The following is a 25,312-nucleotide window of genomic DNA, read 5'->3' as shown; positions in this document are numbered from 1 at the left end:
TTGTTGCGGCGCCTCTGTGTGTGAACAGAGCCCGCTCTGCGCACTTCGGGTGAAGTTGAACCCGTGCGTATTATATCGCCATATTGCTCGTCTGCCATTACTCAGCAGCGGGTGTTACACCTACAGCACGGTGGACCCCGAGCGGTGAACACACTTTATTATTATTTTTATTTAGTGTGTTCCGCCGTTCCTAACAGCTACTTTAAAAACCTTTTAATATGAATCTAGTCATAGGGTAAGGGCTAAAACCTATTATTGAAGAAGACAATTTTTTTGCATATCCTTGATAAATTCTCCCGCTGCACAGAGTACATCCAAAGCCTTGTCTGCTTCTGCGGTATCCCATTCTGCTCTGGCTGCAGTGGAGGCTGCTCAGCAAAGACGTCGTTCTCAGCGTCTTGCTCAGACCCGTGCGGTTCGCTTGGTTACTGCTGGCCTTCCAGCCAAAGGTATGGTAAGCAGCAATAAGCAGCGGCTATCAGACGCTCCAGAGGCTAAGTCCAGAAATCACTCTACTGAGCATGCTTGTGAGGTGGTGACATCTCATTGATGGTTAGTGGTCAGCTGCTCATGTGATGTGGCAGTTCCAGATTGGTCCACGAGCATAGTCCTGTCTGATTGGACTTAAGCGGAGCATATAAAAGGGTCTTTGGGGTGCACGTCGGTGCGCTAAGATCCTCTATGCTTTATGTGTGTCAGTGGATACGTTACCACTCCGTGTGCACATGTGCCGCCACTAGCATGGCGATTGTGTATCTAGGCAGGCAGTGTAGGGTGGGAACTCTCGCTTGGCTTATCATCTGACACCGGGTGTCCTAAGTCGCATGTGCTGTTTGGCACAACCGAGTTTCAGAGCAACCTCAACCACCAGCCTAGACTTTCCTGGGGGGTAGTTATATAGACCCCCAACTAGCGTCATTACTTACTATGCTCCTGTGAAGTCTAACAGGGTATAGCTTCGAGTGCTCCATTATTGTACCGCTCTGTGGAGCATCCGAACAGGTACTTTTGCACTCTCTCCACATGGAGTGACCTTTAACTCTGCGTTTACGGTGCATGCACGCAGCATCACTCCGCCATTGTTTATTAGCTGCGGTTCCTCCATCACCGCACAGTGGACCCTGGGTTGTGATCGCACCTCCTCATAATTTATATTTGGTGCGATCCGCAAACCCTAACAACACGATTGGTGAGACACATTTTCCTTCCCTTTTAACATTATTATAGACTGTAAATTTATCTTAAATAAAAGTGGTCTTCTGTGCCATCAGTAGGTATGAAAGGATGCCTGTACTATCCTCCCCGCATTCATCCGTCCAACTGTTCCTCAATAAGCCTTTCACGTCTTGCCTTCAGTAGCTCTGTTAAGTCTATCAGGTCTGGGCACAGCACATTTTGAGTTGTTTAGTGCTATACTTTGAAGGTGTTTTTCTCTCCCTTGGTCTCCATAGCTTGTTTTCTTTTTTAGCAGGTACTATTTGCATCTCTGCTGTCAGACTCCGCATTTATAAAACATCAGAGCATTTTACAGAAGATTTGCTGCATTCAGTGTTTACCGGGGGAAATATTTATATTTTCTCTGGAAGCGAAAAACGTTTATATAAGAAAACCGCATTTTGTTGCTATTGACACTAACTTAGCTGCTCTCACCTAAGAATCCTGGATATATGAAAGATTCTTTTATGTTAATTTCCAAAGTGCAAAAGCAGAACACAAATATGGACATAAAAAAAAGTAACCAGTACACGTGGGAATGAAAGTATGAAAGTATTTAGATCAAGTACAAATTTAGGAACATTAAACACGAGAGCTAAATGTTGGTTCTGGGTGGAGCAAAACCCTTTAAAACCTTATTATATTTGTCTACTGACATCTTGGAACTTAATTTATTGACACCAGATAGTTGATTGCAGAATAAGCTGTTGGTATATCAAAAACTCTTAAAGGGTTTGTCCCATAAATAAATAATGAATCCTGTTACATCATGCAAACTCTAACATTTTTACAATTTAATTAAACAAATATTACAGTCATATGTTAAAGTTTGGGCACCCCTATTAATGTTAACCTTTTTTCTTTATAACAATTTTGTTTTTTGCCACAGCTATTTCAGTTTCATATATCTAATAACTCATGGACTCAGTTATATTTCTGGATTCAAATGAGGTTTATTGTACTAACAGAAAATGTGCAATCTACATTTAAACAAAATTTGACCGGTGCAAAACTATGGGCAACCTTATCATTTTCTTGATTTGAACACTCCTAACTACTTTTTACTGACTTCCTGAAGCACTAAATTGGTTTTGTAACCTCATTGAGCTTTGAACTTCATAGCCAGGTGTATCAAATCATGAGAAAAGGTATTTAAGGTGGCCACTTGAAGAGTGGCATCATGGGCTCCTCAAAACAACTCTCAAATGATCTGAAAACAAAGATTATTCAACATAGCTTTTCAGGGGAAGGATACAAAAAGTTGTCTCAGAGATTTAACCTGTCAGTTTCCACTGTGAGGAACATAGTAAGGAAATGGAAGAACACAGGTACAGTTCTTGTTAAGCCCAGAAGTGGCAGGCCAAGAAAAATATCAGAAAGGCAGAGAAGAAGAATTTTGAGAACAGTCAAGGACAATCCACAGACCACCTCCAAAGACCTGCAGCATCATCTTGCTGCAGATGGTGTCACTGTGCATCGGTCAACAATACAGCGCACTTTGCACAAGGAGAAGCTGTATGGGAGAGTAATGCGAAAGAAGCCGTTTCTGCAAGCACGCCACAAACAGAGTCGCCTGAGGTATGCAAAACCACATTTGGCCAAGCCAGTTACATTTTGGAAGAAGGTCCTGTGGACTGATGAAACAAAGATTGAGTTGTTTGGTCATACAAAAAGGTGTTATGCATGGAGGCTAAAAAACACAGCATTCCAAGAAAAACACTTGCTACCCACAGTAAAATTTGGTGGAGGTTCCATCATGCTTTGGGGCTGTATGGCCAATGCCGGCACCGGGAATCTTGTTAAAGTTGAGGGTCGCATGGATTCAACTCAGTATCAGCAGATTCTTAACAATAATGTGCAAGAATCAGTGACGAAGTTGAAGTTACGCAGGGGATGGATATTTCAGCAAGACAATGATCCAAAACACCGCTCCAAATCTACTCAGGCATTCATGCAGAGGAACAATTACAATGTTCTGGAATGACCATCCCAGTCCCCAGACCTGAATATCATTGAACATCTGTGGGATAATTTGAAGCGGGCTATCCATGCTCGGCGACCTTGGCTATCCATGCTCGGCGACCTTGAAACTTAACGGAACTGGAATTGTTTTGTAAACAGGAATGGTCACAAATACCTTCATCCAGGATCCAGGAACTCATTAATAGCTACAGGAAGCGACTAGAGGCTGTTATTTTTGCAAAAGGAGGATCTACGAAATATTAATGTCACTTTTATGTTGAGGTGCCCATACTTTTGCACCGGTCAAATTTTGTTAAAATGCAGATTGCACATTTTCTGTTAGTACAATAAACCTCATTTGAATCCAGAAATATAACTGAGTCCATCAGTTATTAGATAAATGAAACTGAAATAGCTGTTGCAAAAACCAAAATTGTTATAAAGAAAAAAGGTTAACATTAATAGGGGTGCCCAAACTTTAACATATGACTGTATCTGGGTAGATATCGCATTTACATACTTATTGCACCCCCTGGTGTTGTTTTATTAGTTCTAAGAATGTTCATGTATTGGATCCCGTGGAGGTGGTCGCACATGCTCATTAGCTCAGTCACATCTCCCGGTTCCTCTTCTATATGGACTGTTGCCTAATTGCTGTTAGATACTTCTATGGCTGACAAAGATATCGGCCTTGTGGCTAATAATACGTTTTGTAGCACGTAGTTGGCAGTTTTATAGGAGCATATTGTTTTGCTGCCCGTCATAGTTTGTGCAGTAAAAACACTGAGGTTTAAAGAAGACAAATCCAAAGTGGCCAGATTTTGCATATATTTTATTCATTCTGCTTTCCTAAGGATTCCATGTGTTCTCATTTTTTTAAAACAATATTCACAAGTTCCAGAAATATTGTACTGTTTAATTAGTGGAAGTTCTTATGGTCGTTAGTGGTCTAGTGGTCCAAGGGAAAAATCACAGCATGCACGATTTACCTCTAATAATTGATGGCACTCACCCATTCATGTCTATGGGTCCACAGAAAACATCGGACAGCACTCAGAAGTCATCCCAGTGCCGTTCAATTTTCACAGGCAGACTGAATGGAGAAGATGAAGATTTCTTTTTTTCTTTCCACCTCGGAGAAAATCGAATCAGAGTCTGATCAGGGTGTGATTAGCATAATCGCCTGATTTTCTCGGATGGAGAACATACAGTCGTTTGCACCTGCCCTTAGGCATATGTGTGATATGTTCTCTTACATTACCAAACATGGGTACATTTAAATGGATATTTGTATCTAGAGATATTAAACAGAAATATGTACAGAAATATGTATGTATAATAAATTGTACATATCTAGGATGCCTGCAGGTGTGTATTGCGTTGGCACATTTTTGCTTCCAGCCTAGTTTGATGTTGTGTTAATGGCTTGTTGACGCTAACATATGAACAGTATACTCTTTGTATATTTCCTTTGGTCTTTGCCAACCAGGGAGGATGTATTGCTGTTGGCAGCTGTACATCTCTCTGCTTTCTTATGTAACGTTTGTGGATAAACTTTGTGAATTAAGTTCTAGCCTATGTCCCTTGCAAAACTACAGAGTTCAACGCTGAAAAATCCTCTAGCTTATGAAACGGCCCACTTATTCTTACATACCACTTATTTTGATATTTTCTTTGAAGTGTATTATGGAATATATAAATGTTGCCAGGAGGCATTTCTTTTTGGGTGGTTACCGCGTAATTTTCCTCTCGTTGTAAATTTACCCAAGCATTAACTTCAATATGATATGTCACTCAGGCATGTTTAAGCCAATCAGCTATATTAACACAGGGCTTCACAGTATTAAGATAGCTATAATTGGATTCTCTGTGCAAAATATAAAGAGATTATATCGAAAAGTTGGGTGAGTTAGTAACCGCTCTAAACTTCATCTAAAGGTACTGTCACACTTAGCGATGTACCAGCGATCTCGACCAGCGATATGACGCGGTCAGGATCACTGGTACATCGCTAAGTGGTCGCTAGTGAGCTGCCACACAGGCAGATCTCACTAGCGACATCGCTGAGGACGGGGGTCGCTACTTACCTGTCACACCAGGCGATCCTGCGTCCTCCGCCCGGCTCCACGCGTCGCTCGTCCTCACAGCAGGAAGCGCCACAGGAAGCTGACGACGAGAAGCGGTCCTGAACGTTCTCGCGCGATCAGCGATAACCAGCGGGGGAGCGGGTCGGAGGTAAGTATCAGACACAGCGATATCGCTAGCAATATCGCTATAACGTCACAAGTTATAGCGATATTGCTAGCGATATCGCTTAGTGTGACAGGCCCTTAAGGCATCTGATTCAGTCAACTATTATCCTGCTCTAAAATAATGCAGAGCAAAAGCTTGAAAAAAAAAAGCTGTCTACTGACAAGTCTTAGGTTTAGCTGGTACGTGCTACTTTGCATACATATCACCTTGAAAGAAAAAAACACAATGAATAGAGGTTCTCAGTATTATTTTAGATTTCATACCTAATTTTACTTATCTTCTAATGAGGCAGAGTTCTTTACAAAGTTATTTAGGTTAAAAATCAAGTTCAGCCTTTCCCCACCAATTATACATTCTCTACCGCTAGATTATTTATAATCCACAATGCCATTTGTTGTGAGAAATGCCTCCAGCCCTTTTATACAGTAAATGTTATAGTATCTGTCATTACTACTTCTTGTGGAAGAGATCTCCTCAGTTTAACTGCTCTAACTGTAAAGAACCCTTTATTTAGATGCCACAATTGTTTGTATTCCATTTATAATGAATGTCCCCATGCCCTTTGTAAGCTCCTTTTGAAGATATAAATCATGTAGCAGTCTGTTGTATTGATTACACATGTATTTTTACATATAAATGAGATCCCCTCTGGGCTCAACAAGGCCAACTTTTCCAACCTCTCATCATATGAGAGGCCTTCCATCCCTTGTAATAATCTTGTTGCCCGCCTTTGAACTGACTCTAAATTCCGAATCCAAAATGGCGATCAGCACTTCACTCTTTGTGGTGCATGTGGAAGTAAGTAAAATGAAATGAAGAAATACCGGCACTCAGAGATATTGTGAATCTTGAGTCTTTAATTTGTCAGGATCGGAATGTTTTATCTTCTCAAGAGCTTTCAACACCAATGAAACACTACAAACACATTTTCAACATATAATGAATTACATGGAAGTGACATCAAGGAATGATCAGTGATAATTAAACAAGCACTTTTGTCTTTTCTCCATAATTAAACAATATCTGTGCAATCCATACTATAGCATGAAATTACACAGTGTTAAACGTAGAAAAAAAAAATTTTTTTACAAAGTCTGAATACACGGATAAATCCTTCACACCTAAGAAAAATAAATGAATAATAAGTTTATAATCTATTGGTTATAAACCCTAAATCCAAAGAGGTGTACACATTGCATTTATAACAAGATTAGATAAAAACAAGCAAAAAAAAACAAATTTTAAAAGAAATAGCTAAAAAAAGAAATGCATTAAAAAATAAAGTAAAGCGGAGTTATGTACTATTATAATCTAGAATAGGATTACTCCGTCCTAGGTGCATTACTCTACATTTATCTACATTAAACCTCATCCGCCAAGTGTTTGACAGATCTTTCCGCAATATTATACTGTCAAGCTCAGTTTTCAATATCCTACATATTTTTGTGTCCTCAGCAAAGAATGACACTTTACTCTCATTCCACCATGTTAAAAAGTCATTAATGAGGAGAATAAAAAGAATTGGTCCAGGCACAAATCGTTGTGGTTCCCACTGCTGACTATATCCCATTTAGAGAATGAACCATTTACAATGACTATTTGTTTCCTGTCCCTTAACCAGTTTTTTTTACCCATCTGCATATAGTTTCCCCTAATCCCTCCTTCTGAAGCTTCAGTATAAGATGGTTATGTGGAACAGTATACAATATCTTTGCAAAGTCAGGATATATCACATCAGCCGCATTACCAACATCCAGATTTTCACTTACCTCCTCATAGAAACCCAGATGTTGGTTAGTCATGATATATAGTTCAAGCTGTTTTTTCTGCATTCACATCTACATCATATATTCCTTCAATGCATGCGCCGAAGCATTCGGTAGTGAACTTGGCGTGCACGTGCTCCTTGTGCAAGAAGGAATTTAAAGGGTTGGTGGCTGGGAAAGCGTGGCTGACCGCTCCAAGCTTTGCGGTTCCTGGGAATCTGCCCGGGGACTGGAGAAGAGGTCATTGCGGACCACAAATGGCCCGCAGGCTGGAGGTGCCCCATCCTTGCATTAGAGGAATGACACAGAAACTATAAATTATTTTTTTTTAAAGAGCTTAGGCTAGTTTCACATTAGCGTTTTTTTGTGCAGCGCATCGTGTGCATTAAAAAACGCAAAGAAAAACGCAAAACAAACGCGCATTTTTTAGCATCATGCGTACGCTGATGCGTCAAAAAAAATGCAGCGTTGCTTGCATTTTACATGCATTTTTGCATGCGTTTGCATTTTTTATGGGCATGCGTTTTTAGGTGTGACATTTTTTCCATTGTCTAGACCACATTCCAGACTTGTTTACCTCAAAAACGCATGTGCAAAAAAACGCAAGCGTTCGCAAGACCATGCGCACGCATGCGTTCCCATAGACTTCAATGTGATGTTTTTGCACATTCCATGCGCAAGCGTGCGCATGCGTTTTTTGACAAGACAGGGCGGACCAAAAAATGCAACATATTGCGTCTGGCGCGAAAACAAAAAAACGCATGCGCACGAAAACGCAAGTGTGCACAAGACCATGTGCACGTCATGTTAAACATAGGTGCGCAGTGCGCATGCGCACGATGCGCTGCGCACAAAAGCGCTAATGTGAAACCAGCCTTAGATTGGTATAGCAAAAAAAGTGATACCCACCCTCACTGATTCCCTGCAGCATAGACACACCAGAAATAGCTGAGTAACCACCATGGCCTGTGATTTGCAGCTTGGACATTTCCAGCAATTTTGGTTACATTTACATTTAGGCTTTATCATTCCCTGTTATGATGGATGGCACATAACATATTAGGTATTAATATAATCTTAAAAAGTCTTACACAACCTAGCATAGACAATGGCAGTCTGGCCCAAGTTGTACAATCTGTACATATATGGGTGATTTAAAGCTAAAATGTTAAAGAGGTCATCCACTACTCGAAACGGCCACTCGAATGTCTACATCTTCATGCAGTGATTGGATATTGGCATAAAGCTGCCTAACACTAAGAAATGTGGCTTTATTGGAAATGAATTTATCTTACAGTATTGTATCCTTTCTACTTAATTTTCCCTTTCTTACTTTGTCAACAATTAGAACATAGCACAATAAATGTCTTCTATCATTAAAACTATACGTAGTTATTTGACGCTTTTTCGATTTATAACATTTCAGTAGAATTTTTTTAAAGAAATGGATAGGAAAGTATAATTGGCAGTTGGTCATGTGAAAAATTGGGAAAATGTTCAGTGACAAAGCTTCATTTATCTTATATAACAGGCAGAAGATGCCAAGCAGAGTAACATGAAGCAGTCATTTTCCAGCATGATTTCACTTCTGCTCCATATGGTGTCCTCCAGTCTGCATCTGTCAATCATATAATATCACTGGATATCTCAGTGACCACAGTCTAGTCTATTCTAGCTAGGTTAGTCTCCTAACAGACATGACCTTTGTAATAACAGACAATAATTCAAATTGAGAATAAAGAGAATAGGGTAGAGACGCTCCGTGAATTAACGAAGAAGCATTTCTGAAAGTTTGCACCTGGTCCTCAACTAGACTGAGATGCTATGTGCAAAGACCACAGGATTTGTTGGATAAGGAATGGATTTGTGGCAGAATTAGGCTGTATGTTTAGGCATAAGAATTATTTCTTTAGCATTTAACTTTTCTTATGCTCTGATAAACTGAAAAATATCACTCAGATAAGTAGTAAAATGTCTAAGTGGTTGGAAAATTCCTCCAGCTTGTAGTTTTTCTACTACTCCATTCAGGTGATAAATGTGTAAGTGATTACTATTGATGGGCGAACCCGAATGGTAAAGTTCGGGGTCCATACCAGACAACTAGTGTCTATGCACGGACCCCTAACATGGACTTCTCCTGGAAGTCCATCTTACTGTTTGGGTTCATCAGCCCGAACAAAACTTGTTGAAAGGCTGCAGTCAGCAATCTTTTCCTGTGTGGGCACTTCTGGCCCAATCACAGCCATGTCAAGTATTGGCATTGCTGTAATTGCACCGTGTAAAAAAAAAAAAAAGATGTGGTGTCTTCTTTTTTTATAACAAGCACAGGTAAAGCTGACAACTGAATGCTACAGGACTCAGCTGTCAGCTTTATCTTGGCTGGTTATCAAATATAGAATAAAATAACATTAAACAAATAATTTAAAAAATGGCATGGGGTTCCCCCCCATTTTGATTACCAGCCAAGCTAAAGCAGACAGCTGGGGCTGGTATTCTGTCTGTCTGTCTAGGCCTGTTAGGTACATGGATATTTAGCCTTCCCCAGCCTAAAAATAGCAGCTCTCAGCCACCTCAGAAGAGGTGCATCTATTAGATGCGACAATTCTGATGCTTGCCCTGCTCTTCCCACTTGTCCTGGTGCGTTGGGAAGTGGAGTAAAATTTTGGGGATGATGCCAGCATTGTAATGTCAGCTGACATCAAACCCATAGATTAGTAATAGAGAAGCCTCTATCAGATGCACCAATTACTAACCCCATAGTGAAAATTAATGAAGACACACAGAAAAAGTTATTTAATTGAACAAAACACTCACTGACTTATCCCATCTTTTTCCCATTTATTAACATAAAAATAAAAAATCAAAATAATCCTCACCTGTCCATTGTTAATCCCAAATGATTATGTACCACGACGAACACCAACTCTGTCACATCTGGTTGCATTGCTTGACTCATTTAAAGGACTTTTCTCTTTATGTGCCTATCTTACTTTTGTCTATGGGGTTAGTAATGGGGGTGTATGATAGCTGCCTATCCATTACTAACTCCTGGGCTTGTTGTCAGTTGCTATCAACCCCAAAACAATTACCCCACTTGCCAATGCACCAACGCAGGTGAGAAGAGCCGAGGATAAGAACCAGAATTGGCGCATTTCATTGATGCGCCATTTCTGGGGCTGCTGAGGGCTGGTATTATTAGTCTGAGAGGGGGCCAATATCCATGGTTCCTTCTCAGACTATTATCAGCCCACAGCTCTCTGCTTAACTTTTGCTGGTTATTTAAAAAAAAGTTGGTACTACACGTCATTTTTTGAGGGTCTCCCTTTTTATTAACCAGTAAAGGCTATGCAGACAGCTGGGAGCTGATATTAATAGCTTGGGAAGCTCCATGTTTATTGTCCTTTCACAGAATAATAGCACCAGCCCCAGCTGTCTGCTTTCCCTCAGCTGGGTACTAAAAATAAGGGCGACTCCACTCCATTTTTTTATTTATCTATTAGCTAAATGCATGTACAGTAATCTTCACACTCACAGAAGTAATTATATATCATGCTGACATTTTTATTTCTATTCACAGGAGGCGGCTAGTGAATACTCTCATCAGCGTCACCTGTCTCGCTGCTATCAGTGAGACCAGACGTACGCTGATGATAGTAGTACTCATCAGCCAATGTTTGACCGGCAGGAATCTCTTCACCACTGGTCACAGCTGCTAGCTCACATGCTGTCCTCTGTGGGAATGCGTGTGAACTTGCAGTAAAGGAATGCCGCCACTGCACTGTTTGTATTTGTTAGCTTGCATTTACTTTAGATTTCTTACAGAATTGTTTGAGCTAACATTGATAGCTTTGAATGATCTCCCTGTTTTTCTGTGGGTTTTCTCTGAATACTCCCGTTTCCTCCCACATTTCAAAGACATAACGATAAGGAATTTATAGACTGTGAGCCCCAATCGGTACAGTGATGACATGTCTATAAAGTGCTGTAGAATTAATGGCGCTGTATAAGTACATTTGCTACATTATTTCAGTTTTTCTATTTGATGGTCTTAAAATATAGACATACAAGTGCTTCTCACTAAATTAGAATATTATCAAAAAGTTAATTTATTTCAGTTCTTCAATACAAAAAAATGAGATTCATATATTATATAGAGTCATTACAAACAGAGTGATCTATTTCAAGTGTTTATTTCTGTTATTGTTGATGATTATAGCTTACAGGCAATGAAAGCCCAAAATTCATTATCTCAGTAAATTAGAATAATTAACAAAAAAACACCTGTAAAGGCTTCTTAAGCCTATCAGAAGCATCTAAAATATCTTTCATATTTATTCTAGTTGAAGCCCAGAGTTACAATTTAATGGAAAAAAAGTGGTTTGAGTTAAATGATTTTCATAAACAATTGCTGGAAGGCCAAATTAAGAAACCACTCCCTGAACCACCCTAAATAATTGTTTAATTATGGCAGTACACAAAATTCCATCAGGGCATTTTCAGACATGCTGTAAATCAAGTTGTAATAGGCGTTTATTTCTTTCACATGTTTCTGAGAATTCTTATTATTAGAAATATTAATATTAGAACATTAATGCAAGAATGTTCTTTGTGCTGGTTCAAGAATAGTTGTTACACAATGAGGATCTTTAAATATATATCTATTAGGGTATATTTTCTTGCCACGCCAACACTCCTCTGACTTTACTGGAAATATAATTTTTGGGGGGCAAATTTTTTTATTTCTTATTTGTCTAATTTTCTAATAATGTCTTATTTCTTTACCATTCTCATTTTCATAATAGAATTATTCTTTAATTTGTTTTCTTTTATTATTTTACTCCATTTTTTCCCTTATTTTATATCGCTTGAACTTGATAGAATGTTAACAATACACACTTTTTTATTAAAACTGAGATCACTAATGATCATAATTGCATTTTGCTTTTCCCAAGCTGGGCCTTCTAATCAAGTCCCTGACAGATGAGAATTCTTATGAGCATCTTAGCTGTCAAAGGCAACTTTTCTTTTTTCGTCATTCTAATGGAATCCTAGAATTTAGATTTTGGCCAAAACGCATACCGTACTTTCTTATGAAAGAAAAAATGAAGCGCACTCTGCTTTAGGTAAGAGGTGCTGGCTGAACTTGGTTAAACCCAAAGTAAAATAGAAAAAAGGAACAGCCGCACTCAAACAATGCAATACTTAGCAAAATTAATTCAGATTTATTTAAAAGTGTAAGAATACCACAGCAGGAACAACATTTTTTAGTGAAGATAGGGGTAACGTTTCGACCATACCAGGGTCTTTTTCAAAACCTCACTAGATAGTGAATAGGTTCAACATAGAATTCTAAAGAGGATACCCTTAAGAGCTCAGTATGAGACAGAGCGTGTCCTGCGTACTTTCTTAGGCACAGGTAAAAAATTAAAAAACTTAAAATTCATTCTGAAATTACACCAGACCAGCGCTGTAAGAAAAGATTTTATTTTCTAACTACTGCAGCTACATGCTGCACTAGGGCTGGTTTATCGGGAAGGATCAGCAGCTACAGCCTCTTTATAGATTATTTTGAAAAATGCTTAATAAACTGTTTCAATCAAGTTTTGACACTAACCCTGATACTAGATATTTTTAGTTTTAGGGATCCTGCTTATAAATCACTGGATCTAGAAGTAAAATATGCATGGAGTTTTTATGTTTGACCTGTGTTTTCCTAAGATACTTCCAGATTCTTTCATTGCTCCCTACTCATACTACAAAAACATATTTTATGTTAATTAATATCTTATACTATTTGCCATATTGTGTGCTTACGGTACAGTAGCTGTGATCTTCATTGGATATAAGGACTGACAATTGATTTTATTGTAAATTTGGAATATCTTCAAAGTGAAATTCCCATCTAGTATCATATGGCAAATTACTAGGCAAATTTCTAGGATATACCTAGAACATAACATTAGGAGTACAAGAAATCTCCAGCGAAGAATCAGGTAAGTTAAAACGTCAATTTTTTTTTACATCATCAAAATGCTTGTGGTTCCTCCAGTGGTCTTAAACCAACGTGTTTCGGTTATAAACATGTTTAAGGCATAGCAAAAACAAATTGGTCGAAGACTAATGGTGGAACCGAAAACGTTTCAATGATGTCCAATAACCATTGAAGTTTTAACTTGCCTGATTTTTCGCTTCTGATTTCTTGTTTTCCTGTTTGCAAACTGCACCTGGTCCTTGGTGGCTCCGTACGAGGACTTACACTGCTTCTTTACTGCACAGATCTGGTGAGCTGACTCTCCCGTCCCCCCTTCCCTACTACTTATTTATACCATAACATTCTGATTATGGTGATCTAACCTCGAAGACCATTTACTGTTTTTCCTTGCATACTGGAGTTCAAACAACCAACTGTGCAGATAACTGTTACGGAGCCCGATTCCAGGGGGCCAGAAAAATGGGAGTAACCATGTAAACTATTGTTTTTCTGTTTCTTAAGCCATAAATCAAGGATCACTTTGAAGATATATAATATGTAGAACTGTCATTTTGATCAATTCATCATCATGAGTACCTTTGAATCAAGTGAAAGTATCTTTCCATAGAAGTGGAATGTCTTCCAGCAATGGCATTTCTGGTGGTAAAACTGTTAGTTATAGCACGAAGATTTATTGCATCAGATATGCACAGGTGTGGAGAAACTTCAGCTTTTATTCACTTGCTTAGAGTGGAGTGCATTTAAGTAACAAACAAGCCTCAACATCTGACTTGGCACCGATGGTACAAAAAAAAAGTTTTGTTTGCACAGTTTCATTACACTTTATGTACTTCTCATAATCCTGTTTATATTTTCACTGCTCTTTCACTGATAAACTCAGTCTATTTCCAAAATGCCTATAATGAGCAACTCCCTATGACCCTGCTTGATGTTAGCAAAGGAAGTCTTTCAGCGAAGGTATGAAGATTGTTCAAGCCCTTAAGGAATCCTTTTAAATGTTTCAAAATCGCCTCTAATAGCCACATTTAGCACGGAACATGGTGCGAGAGCGCAGAGCTCATAGCTTTGGAATTCAGAGCTCTGGGGGAAAGTCGTCTCTCTGTAACCGACGTCACTGTGAACAGGAAAATCATTGTGTGATGGTGATGTCACACCAGGAAACCAGAACTTCATCAAACAAATAATTTCAGCGTGGATGCCAAGGAAAATGGAATTAATGCTTGTAATTAGTGCCCTTTGGGAGAACTAGGTACTGAGAGCCTTGGTATACACTGATAGAAGGAAATTAGGAAATTTGTCATACCATAATAAATAAAATGAATTATAGAGCAGAAATTATTAATATTGTCTCGCTTGCAAAGAACACTAAGCCATGAACGTTATTTGATTGATCCAATGAGTATTTTTTTTCTCCTGTGCAATTATTACTCTCACATCATGTTCTTAATATCTCAGGTTGAAGCTTTTGCTGAAGCAGTTGTCCGAAGAAAAAAAAATGCAATTGTTGTCCAAACGAAAATAAATTCAACTTAGTAATATATATTTATTCCGAAGACTTGAATCCAGACCTTAAAAAAAAAAAAAAAAAAAATGAGAACAGCGTCCAATCCAGGTGTAATAGTAGAAAAAAAGCTTTATTCCGCCATGATAAAATACGACATTTCGACCAACAATAGGGCGTTGTCAAGTATACATAGTAATGAATACGGCTGGTTTAAATAGTGTGGAGCTACAATTCGCACCAATCACTATCAAGCCGCAGCCCACACTTACAGAATTCAAGAACATCACAAATAACATACAACAAATATAGAAAATATAAAAAGGATCCCAATACAACACACAATATGTCAGCTCCTTCTCTATATATTTGAATCCAGACCTTGTCTCACGGCCCTTGACCTACACGTCCAACTTTTAGAGTTGACATACTAGATAATTTAAAGATTTGCAGGTATTGTTGACGTGCACGAAGGAGGTCGGCTTACTGACTCAATTCATTAGCTACGCCTGTCCCCTACTGTGTCCATGCAACAGTAGTGAAGTATAGGGGGCAGACTTAGCTAAAGAAATGAACTTCCGTGGTTGCCATCTCCATCTAGCCTCTGTGCCGCCCGTGATCGTTAAGTGGACATGGGTCTTACCTGGGAGTGTGCTATAAATCTATAATGTTATAAGGCTATATGGTATGTCATGTTTGGCAGAACAGATGTATTTATTGTGCACTCTACATATTTGTTTCCTAGTTAAATCAGCTGGATAAAGCTGCTGAAGCGGCTCACACTTTCTTCATGGCCAACCCAGAGCATATGGAAGTACAGCAAAACTTAAAGTACTACCAAGTCAAATCAGATACACCATTGATTGATCGCGAGAGACGGGCATATATGGTGAGTACACACATTTTTCTGTTGCTTTGCTTTTTTTGCAGGCATTATCAGTTTTTGTCCTGTGACTACGTGTAGAGCACAATGGAATCTGACTGCGAGAAAACTATAAACAAAAAAAAAAAAAACAACAACACCGCACATGTTTCCAATTACCGAGTATCTCCCAGTAGACAAACTTGCACTAATTTTCCACCTAAGTAGATTTCTTATGGTTTTCTGTTTTAGCATGGATAAAGTGATTCAACTATTTTCATGAGTTTTTCTCTTTCTTCATAATTTCACTATTGTTTAAAGCTATAACGAATTGAGTTCAAAAGCACTTAAATTAGAAAATACATTATTTATTAGATCAGCAAAGTGATTCAAATTAAAAATATGGGATTTTATACACAGAACCATGATAGGAAAAGAGATGACATGGTAGAGATGATAAATACAGGCAATATAGTACAATATGTGATATGTGGGGCAAATAATTTATAGGAATGGGACATAAATACACAATGATGCAATTGCAAAATGTGATATAAGTATATTCATGTTTATAATGTATCAAGTGCTATAATGTCAGTGCAATGTGTATCATACATTACTTGTATAGCACCGTGTGGATCAGGTTATAAAATACAAAGTGCATAACTACAGTAAGGCTATGTTCACACGTATTTTTCGTGAGTTTTTTAATGTCTTTTTTATGCAAATTTAAGCTGCGTTTTACAGTACCAACTAAGTCTGAGATTTAAGAAATCTCATGCACATAGCTTGTTTTTTTGTCTTCAGTATTTTGTGCACAATTTTGTTTTTTGCTGACTGCAGCATGTCACTTCTTTCACTCATTGCAACCAATAGGTGGTTGGTGAAAAAATTGCTGAAAAAGCAGTTATCAGTTTTTGCTTCGGTTTTTGGGCCAAAACCTGATGAAGTAGAATCAGATTTTTTGGGGGGCACTAAACTTTTGTCAGCATGCAAAAGTGACAAATGTAACATGACAAAACAACAGGAAAAAATGCAATAAAAGCTAAGCAAAACCTGCTTTTTTTCAGGAAATTTCTTACTCCCAAGAGGGCAGATTTTGCCTTTGGAAAAACTCACCAAAATGCAACTTGTGAACATAGTCTGTTGATCCACTGCCTATCAGTAGAAAATAACGTGTCTAGTGCCATATAACATGAATATAATTCTAAGTACCAAACATGATTATATTAAAGTGCAAAAATGAACCCATGCAGAATGTGCCTTTTCACTGCAATGGTGTCAGCCCCAACGCGCGTTTTGGCGCTGCCTTCTTTACCCATTATATATTACAAATTCTATCTTCACTGTTTCAGTGTCAGTATTTTTCATACACTTGTATGATATAATATAGAAACTATTGTTCCTTTTTTGATTTATCACTATTGGTTAGCTTATCTTTGCATTGCACCCACCCCTAATCATAGTAAATGTAGTTCCTACACAGACAATTATCATGATAATGGTATACCTGAGGAAATACCTAGGACTCACCAACAGCAATTTTAGATCAGGGTTTTAACTATTAAATGTCCCTAAATGTTATTCCCATATATCCCTATAGATGTTGACAGTAACATTTGAAATGACCAACTTTTCTGACTTTAACCCTTTAACCTGCTATACTTTTTATATAGCAATCAGTCAAAACACATTGAAATCACTGTGGTATCTGGCACTAAGAAGTTAGCAGAAGATCCTTTAAGTCCTGTAATATGCAATGTTTAACCTCAAGGCTTTGTGTCCACGATCCGGAAGTAGCAGCGCTTTGAATACAGCGTTTCTTCAATATGTGAAATGCTGTGTTCTAATCACGCAGGTAAATCCACATGTGTTTACTGAACCATGCGGATTTGCCACATCCAAATACATTGTATTGTGGAAATTTCTGTAATAGTCTACGCAAGAGAATAGACATATACATGCATAGTGGAAATGGGATTTCTAGAAATCCCATCCACTATGCTGTAACATCTGACTGCTGCGAGTATGGCGCTGCATAAATGCACAAAGTCAAAACCGCAGCAATTTCTGATCGTCGGGCACATACCCCAATGGATCAATCTTGATTTTCTACCACATCTCACAGAGGCTTAATTGCATTTCTATGTGGGCAACTTAGAGACCACTTCAACAAATTGAACTCTTTGTCATTTTCCTCAAAACATTCCTGAACCATTTTTGCAGTGCGACAATGATGCCCCATTCTGCTAAAGGAAGCTACCTCCATTATAGGATACTGTTGCCATCAAGGAGGGTTCTTGATCTCCAACAATCGTTGCGCAGGTTTAACGTGTGAAACTAATATCAACATGAATACTAGCATCCAAGGTTTCCAAGCAGAACACAGTACATCCTCGTGTCATCTCTTCCTCAGGTGTGCAACTAGAGCACACTGGGCTGCCTAAATGATGTAGCTTCTGCCCTCACTCACTGGCTTGCCCTCTCATGTGGAGAAAATTGCGCGGGAGTCCACGCAAATTTTTTCCGTGAATTAATCCTTTAATTTAACACCTGCTGCTCCAAAATTTTACACACACACTACTAACATTATTAGTGAGGAACATATATAAATCTAAAGGATATGCAATGATTTACTGTATGTAAACATGTCTCATATCCTGTCGGGTTCTGTAATGATTTTACAGAAGCCGACAATTGAATTATCGGCTGTTCTCTGCTATCTACAGTACCTCTGTATGAAATATAAATATATATATATATATATATATATATATATATATATACAGTGGGGAAAAAAAGTATTTAGTCAGTCAGCAATAGTGCAAGTTCCACCACTTAAAAAGATGAGAGGCGTCTGTAATTTACATCATAGGTAGACCTCAACTATGGGAGACAAACTGAGAAAAAAAAATCCAGAAAATCACATTGTCTGTTTTTTTTTCATTTTATTTGCATATTATGGTGGAAAATAAGTATTTGGTCAGAAACAAAATTTCATCTCAATACTTTGTGATATATCCTTTGTTGGCAATGACAGAGGTCAAACGTTTTCTGTAAGTCTTCACAAGGTTGCCACACACTGTTGTTGGTATGTTGGCCCATTCCTCCATGCAGATCTCCTCTAGAGCAGTGATGTTTTTGGCTTTTCGCTTGGCAACACGGACTTTCAACTCCCTCCAAAGGTTTTCTATAGGGTTGAGATCTGGAGACTGGCTAGGCCACTCCAGGACCTTGAAATGCTTCTTACGAAGCCACTCCTTCGTTGCCCTGGCGGTGTGCTTTGGATCATTGTCATGTTGAAAGACCCAGCCATGTTTCATCTTCAGTGCCCTTGCTGATGGAAGGAGGTTTGCACTCAAAATCTCACGATACATGGCCCCATTCATTCTTTCATGTACCCGGATCAGTCGTCCTGGCCCCTTTGCAGAGAAACAGCCCCAAAGCATGATGTTTCCACCACCATGCTTTACAGTAGGTATGGTGTTTGATGGATGCAACTCAGTATTCTTTTTCCTCCAAACACGACAAGTTGTGTTTCTACCAAACAGTTCCAGTTTGGTTTCATCAGACCATAGGACATTCTCCCAAAACTCCTCTGGATCATCCAAATGCTCTCTAGCAAACTTCAGATGGGCCCGGACATGGACAGGCTTAAGCAGTGGGACACGTCTGGCACTGCAGGATCTGAGTCCATGGTGGCGTAGTGTGTTACTTATGGTAGGCCTTGTTACATTGGTCCCAGCTCTCTGCAGTTCATTCACTAGGTCCCCCCGCGTGGTTCTGGGATTTTTGCTCACCGTTCTTGTGATCATTCTGACCCCACGGGGTGGGATTTTGCGTGGAGCACCAGATCGAGGGAGATTATCAGTGGTCTTGTATGTCTTCCATTTTCTAATTAATGCTCCCACAGTTGATTTCTTCACTCCAAGCTGGTTGGCTATTGCAGATTCAGTCTTCCCAGCCTGGTGCAGGGCTACAATTTTGTTTCTGGTGTCCTTTGACAGCTCTTTGGTCTTCACCATAGTGGAGTTTGGAGTCAGACTGTTTGAGGGTGTGCACAGGTGTCTTTTTATACTGATAACAAGTTTAAACAGGTGCCATTACTACAGGTAATGAGTGGAGGAAAGAGGAGACTCTTAAAGAAGAAGTTACAGGTCTGTGAGAGCCAGAAATCTTGATTGCTTGTTTCTGACCAAATACTTATTTTCCACCATAATATGCAAATAAAATGAAAAAAAAACAGACAATGTGATTTTCTGGATTTTTTTTTCTCAGTTTGTCTCCCATAGTTGAGGTCTACCTATGATGTAAATTACAGACGCCTCTCATCTTTTTAAGTGGTGGAACTTGCACTATTGCTGACTGACTAAATACTTTTTTGCCCCACTATATATATATATATATATATATATATATATAATATAATAATAATCTTTATTTTTATATAGCGCTAACATATTCCACAGCGCTTTACAGTTTGCGCACATCATCATCACTGTCCCCGATGGGGCTCACAATCTAAATTCCCTATCAGTATGTCTTTGGAATGTAGGAGGAAACCGGAGTGCCCGGAGGAAACCCACGCAAACACGGGGAGAACATACAAACTCCTTGCAGATGTTGTCCTTGGTGGGATTCGAACCCAGGACCCCAGCGCTGCAAGGCTGCAGTGCTAACCACTGAGCCACCGTGCTGCCCTATATAATATATATAGACTGGATATATGTTTTCAAGAATGTTTGAGGCCATGGATCCATTATATGTCCATTTTGCAAGCCGGCGAGAAAATCTTGCCATACGGATGCTTAGATGCGAGAAAAACGCATCCTCACATTGCACACGGATTACATAAGGATCACTGTTCGGGAGCATTTCTACGATTCTTGTCCGTGTAAAACGGACCGTATTTTTATATGTTGTGTGTGACTTCAGCCTTACTGTCCACTACTGGACAACAATTTCATGAATGATAAAGGGCCTCACATTAAATTAAAATAGTATACTCAGCTCCTGGACTGGTGCCAATCCAGCGAAGTTGACGCTGTGTCTACCAGCAAGTCAAGTGAGTGCTGCAGCCAATCATCGAATTTTCAAAGGCTGAAGATTTCGCACTTCCATCAGACAGAACTGTGAAGGTTGTAGCTCATGGTCATGTGAGCGCCGGTCTGGGAGGTATGTCTTTTTTTATTTTATATTGGTCATTTTAGCATTAAAAATTAGGTTATCAATAATTGGACAACCCCTTTAATGACCAAACGGTCTTGCTAGTAACAATATGCAATTAATTTACTCTATTCTTCATATAGTCCTTTTGATAGCCGCTGTGACTGTCATGACTGGGCGCTCACCAGCTTTGACATGCAACCGTACCCTGAAACTATTATAATAATAATCTTTATTTATATAGCGCCAACATATACAACAGTCATAAGTAACAACGTTAAAGATAATCAAATAATTAAAGCAAAAATAATGACGACCCTGCCCGTAAGAGCGTACAACCTACAAACAATCCTTATAGTAAGCAGCGGATTGCAGTCTGAAGCTTTTATTAAAGTAAAACTCTCCTTTAATCATGCACAAAACTCACCTAACTAGCGCTATTGATGAAAACAAGCCATCACCCACACTGTATTCTCCTTTATGCCATCACTTTAACCTACAATGCTACTGATTACTTAGTTGCAAAAAGCGTCCATGATCTGGACAGCCCCGCCATTTATAGGTTCAGTGATCACACAGATTGTTAATTCCCATGGCTGACTTTGGATATAATAGATAAATGATGCTAATTAAAGACTAACTACGTTTTGTAGAAGGGTTAAGTCAAGCATGAAGACAGTGTGCCGGGCAATGTATCTGATCTCCAGCTGTTAGTCCTTGGTTGAGATGTTCGGGGAATACTGTAGCAGATAACTTTTTTTAGACTTTTCTGTTCCTGAAATCGATATTGACTTTTGTTCACTGCGTTGGAGCTGACTTTAATGTTTTTTGACGTTGAATACTTGGGTTGTGCTCAGTTGTATAATCTATTCTGTGTTCAGTTGGCATAGCGGCTACCGAAACAAAATGATAGATATGTTTCCGCTACTGAAAAAATCATTGCTCTCTCAGCCAGGCATTGCCAACAGTTATGTATAGAGTTGAGCGATACCGTCCGATACTTCAAAGTATCGGATCGGAATGGATCGGCCGATCTTAAAAAAAAGTATCGGTATCGCCGATTCCGATACCGGAAGTCCCATTCAAGTCTATGGGACTTCCGGTATCGGAATAAGAAAAACCCTATTTTTGCCTTGTACAGCCTCTCTGGGGTCTGTACGGGCCTTTCGGGGGGCTGTGCCGGCCTGCCAGGGGGTCTGTGCAGGCTCCGGTGGTCTGTGCCGGCCTGCCGGGGGGTTGTGACAACCTGCCGGTGGTCTGTGCAGGCTCCGGTGGGCTGTGCCGGCCTGCCGGGGGGCTGTGCCGGCCTGCCGGTGGTCTGTGCAGGCTCCGGGGGGCTGTGCCGGCCTGCCGGTGGTCTGTGCAGGCTTCGGGGGTCTGTGCAGGCATCGTCCGATGGGACTACAAGCCCCATCGGGCGATGCCTGCTACCATGACAGTGATTGACACATTAGCCAATGATGGGACAGTAGTAGTCCCATCATCCGGCTAATGTGTTGAATGTAAAAAAAAAAAAAAAAAAAAAAAAATTACATGCTACATACATGCTACATACATACAACATGCATACTACATATATACTACATGTAACATACATACTACATATATACTACATGCATACTACATGCATGCTACATACATGCTACATACTACATACATGCTACATTCATACTACATATATACTACATGCATGCAACATACATACTACATATATACTACATGCATGCAACATACATACTACATATATACTACATGCATGCAACATACAAATTCCCACGCAGCAATGGCATAAAGTGAGACTAGGGACTTTTTTTTTTAAGTGGCGGAGGAATACAGTGCGGAAGGATACCTACCTTCCGTCATTGGATTCCTGCAGCCCGTAGAGAGCGGCAGCATCAGCTGATGCTGCAGTTCTCTACCCAAGATCGTCGTGGGACACACTCGTGGACTGCTTCGGATCATGGGTGAGTATTTTTGTGGTTTGTTATGTTAATATTTATTCCGTAGACGACAATGGCTTCGGGGAACAATGTGACAAGTATTGGTAAGTATGTTACTCTTTGTTATATGTACTGTATGTCTATGTATGTATTGTATGTAGCATGCATGTAGTATGTATGTAGTATATATGTGGTATGTATGTAGCATGTAGTATGTATGTAGCATGCATGTAGTATGTACACTCACTGGCCACTTTATTAGGTACACCTGTCCAACTGTGTGTTAAGACTTAATTTCTAATCAGCCAATCACATGGCGGCAACTCAGTGCATTTAGGCATGTAGACATGGTCAAGACAATCTCCTGCAGTTCAAACCGAGCATCAGTATGGGGAAGAAAGGTGATTTGAGTGCCTTTGAACGTGGCATGATTGTTGGTGCCAGAAGGGCTGGTCTGAGAATTTCAGAAACTGCTGATCTACTGGGATTTTCACGCACAACCATCTCTAGGGTTTACAGAGAATGGTCCGAAAAAGAAAAAAAATCCAGTGAGCGGCAGTTCTGTGGCCGGAAATGCCATGTTGATGCCAGAGGTCAGAGGAGAATGGGCAGACTGGTTCGAGCTGATAGAAAGGCAACAGTGACTCAAATTGCCACCCGTTACAACCAAGGTAGGCAGAAGAGCATCTCTGAACGCACAGTGCGTCGAACTTTGAGGCAGATGGGCTACAGCAGCAGAAGACCACACTGGGTACCACTCCTCTCAGCTAAGAACAGGAAACTGAGGCTACAATTTGCACAAGCTCATCGAAATTGGACAGTAGAAGATTGGAAAAACGTTGCCTGGTCTGATGAGTCTCGATTTCTGCTGCGACATTCGGATGGTAGGGTCAGAATTTGGCGTAAACAACATGAAAGCATGGATCCATCCTGCCTTGTATCAACGGTTCAGGCTGGTGGTGGTGGTGTCATGGTGTGGGGAATTTTTTCTGGGCACTCTTTGGGCCCCTTGGTACCAATTGAGCATCGTTGCAACTCCACAGCCTACCTGAGTATTGTTGCTGACCATGTCCATCCCTTTATGACCACAATGTACCCAACATCTGATGGCTACTTTCAGCAGGATAATGCGCCATGTCATAAAGCTCGAATCATCTCAGATTGGTTTCTTGAACATGACAATGAGTTTACTGTACTCAAATGGCCTCCTCAGTCACCAGATCTCAATCCAATAGAGCATCTTTGGGATGTGGTGGAACGGGAGATTCGCATCAGGGATGTGCAGCCGACAAATCTGCGCCAACTGTGTGATGCCATCATGTCAATATGGTCCAAAATCTCTGAGGAATGCTTCCAGCACCTTGTTGAATCTCTGCCACGAAGAATTGAGGCAGTTCTGAAGGCAAAAGGGGGTCCAACCCCTTACTAGCATGGTGTACCTAATAAAGTGGCCAGTGAGTGTATGTAGTATATATGTGGTATGTATGTAGTATGTAGTATGTATGTAGTATGTATGTAGCATGCATGTAGTATGTATGTAGTATGTATGTAGTATGTATGTAGCATGTAGTATGTATGTAGCATGCATGTAGTATATATGTAGTATGCATGTAGCATGTAGTATGTATGTAGCATGCATGTAGTATATATGTGGTATGTATGTAGCATGTAGCATGTATGTAGCATGCATGTAGTATATATGTTGTATGTATGTAGCATGTAGTATGTATGTGGCATGTATGTAGTATGTATGTGGTATGTATGTAGCATGTAGTATGTATGTAGCATGCATGTAGTATATATGTGGTATGTATGTAGCATGTAGTATGTATGTAGCATGCATGTAGTATGTATGTAGTATGTATGTAGTATGTATGTGGTATGTATGTAGCATGTAGTATGTATGTAGCATGCATGTAGTATATATGTGGTATGTATGTAGCATGTAGTATGTATGTAGCATGCATGTAGTATGTATGTAGTATGTATGTAGTATGTAGCATGCATGTAGTATGTATGTAGTATATATGTGGTATGTATGTAGCATGTAGTATGTATGTAGCATGCATGTAGTATGTATGTAGTATATATGTGGTATGTATGTAGCATGTAGTATGTATGTAGTATGTATGTAGTATGTATGTAGCATGCATGTAGTATGTATGTAGTATGTATGTAGTATGTATGTAGCATGCAGTATGTATGTAGCATGCATGTAGTATATATGTAGTATGTATGTAGCATGTAGTATGTCTGTAACATGCATGTAGTATATATGTAGTATGTATGTAGCATGTAGTATGTATGTAGCATGCATGTAGTATATATGTGGTATGTATGTAGCATGTAGTATGTATGTAGCATGCATGTAGTATATATATATATTTTTTTTTTTAAACATTTAACACATTAGCCGGATGATGGGACTACTACTGTCCCATCATTGACTAATGTGTCAATCACTGTCATGGTAGCAGGCATCGCCAGATGGGACTTGTAGTCCCATCGGACGATGCTTGCACAGACCCCCGGACATCAGCACAGCCCCCCGGCAGGCCGGCACAGCCCCCCGGCAGGCCGGTACAGACCCCCACAGGGTGCACAGACCACCGGCAGGCCGGCAGAGACCCCCAGAAGGCCCGAAATGACGGCGCA

General features: G+C 39.7%; 1 protein-coding gene across 1 annotated transcript in view; it reads left to right on the top strand.

Moving 5' to 3' along the window:
- Window positions 1-25,312, top strand: part of P3H2 (prolyl 3-hydroxylase 2) — a 315,781-nt gene that overhangs the window by 161,570 nt on the left and 128,899 nt on the right. The window contains exon 2 of the mRNA XM_073589425.1: window positions 15,435-15,578. Within this exon, the coding sequence (XP_073445526.1) occupies window positions 15,435-15,578 (144 nt within the window). The remainder of the gene's footprint in view (window positions 1-15,434; window positions 15,579-25,312) is intronic.

Source organism: Dendrobates tinctorius, unplaced genomic scaffold (assembly GCF_039654945.1).
Source record: "Dendrobates tinctorius isolate UK_male_01 unplaced genomic scaffold, ASM3965494v1 ptg000107l, whole genome shotgun sequence".
NCBI lineage: Eukaryota > Metazoa > Chordata > Amphibia > Anura > Dendrobatidae > Dendrobates > Dendrobates tinctorius.
The sequence above is the reverse complement of the archived record's forward strand: the minus strand, read 5'-3'. Positions and strand labels throughout refer to the sequence as shown.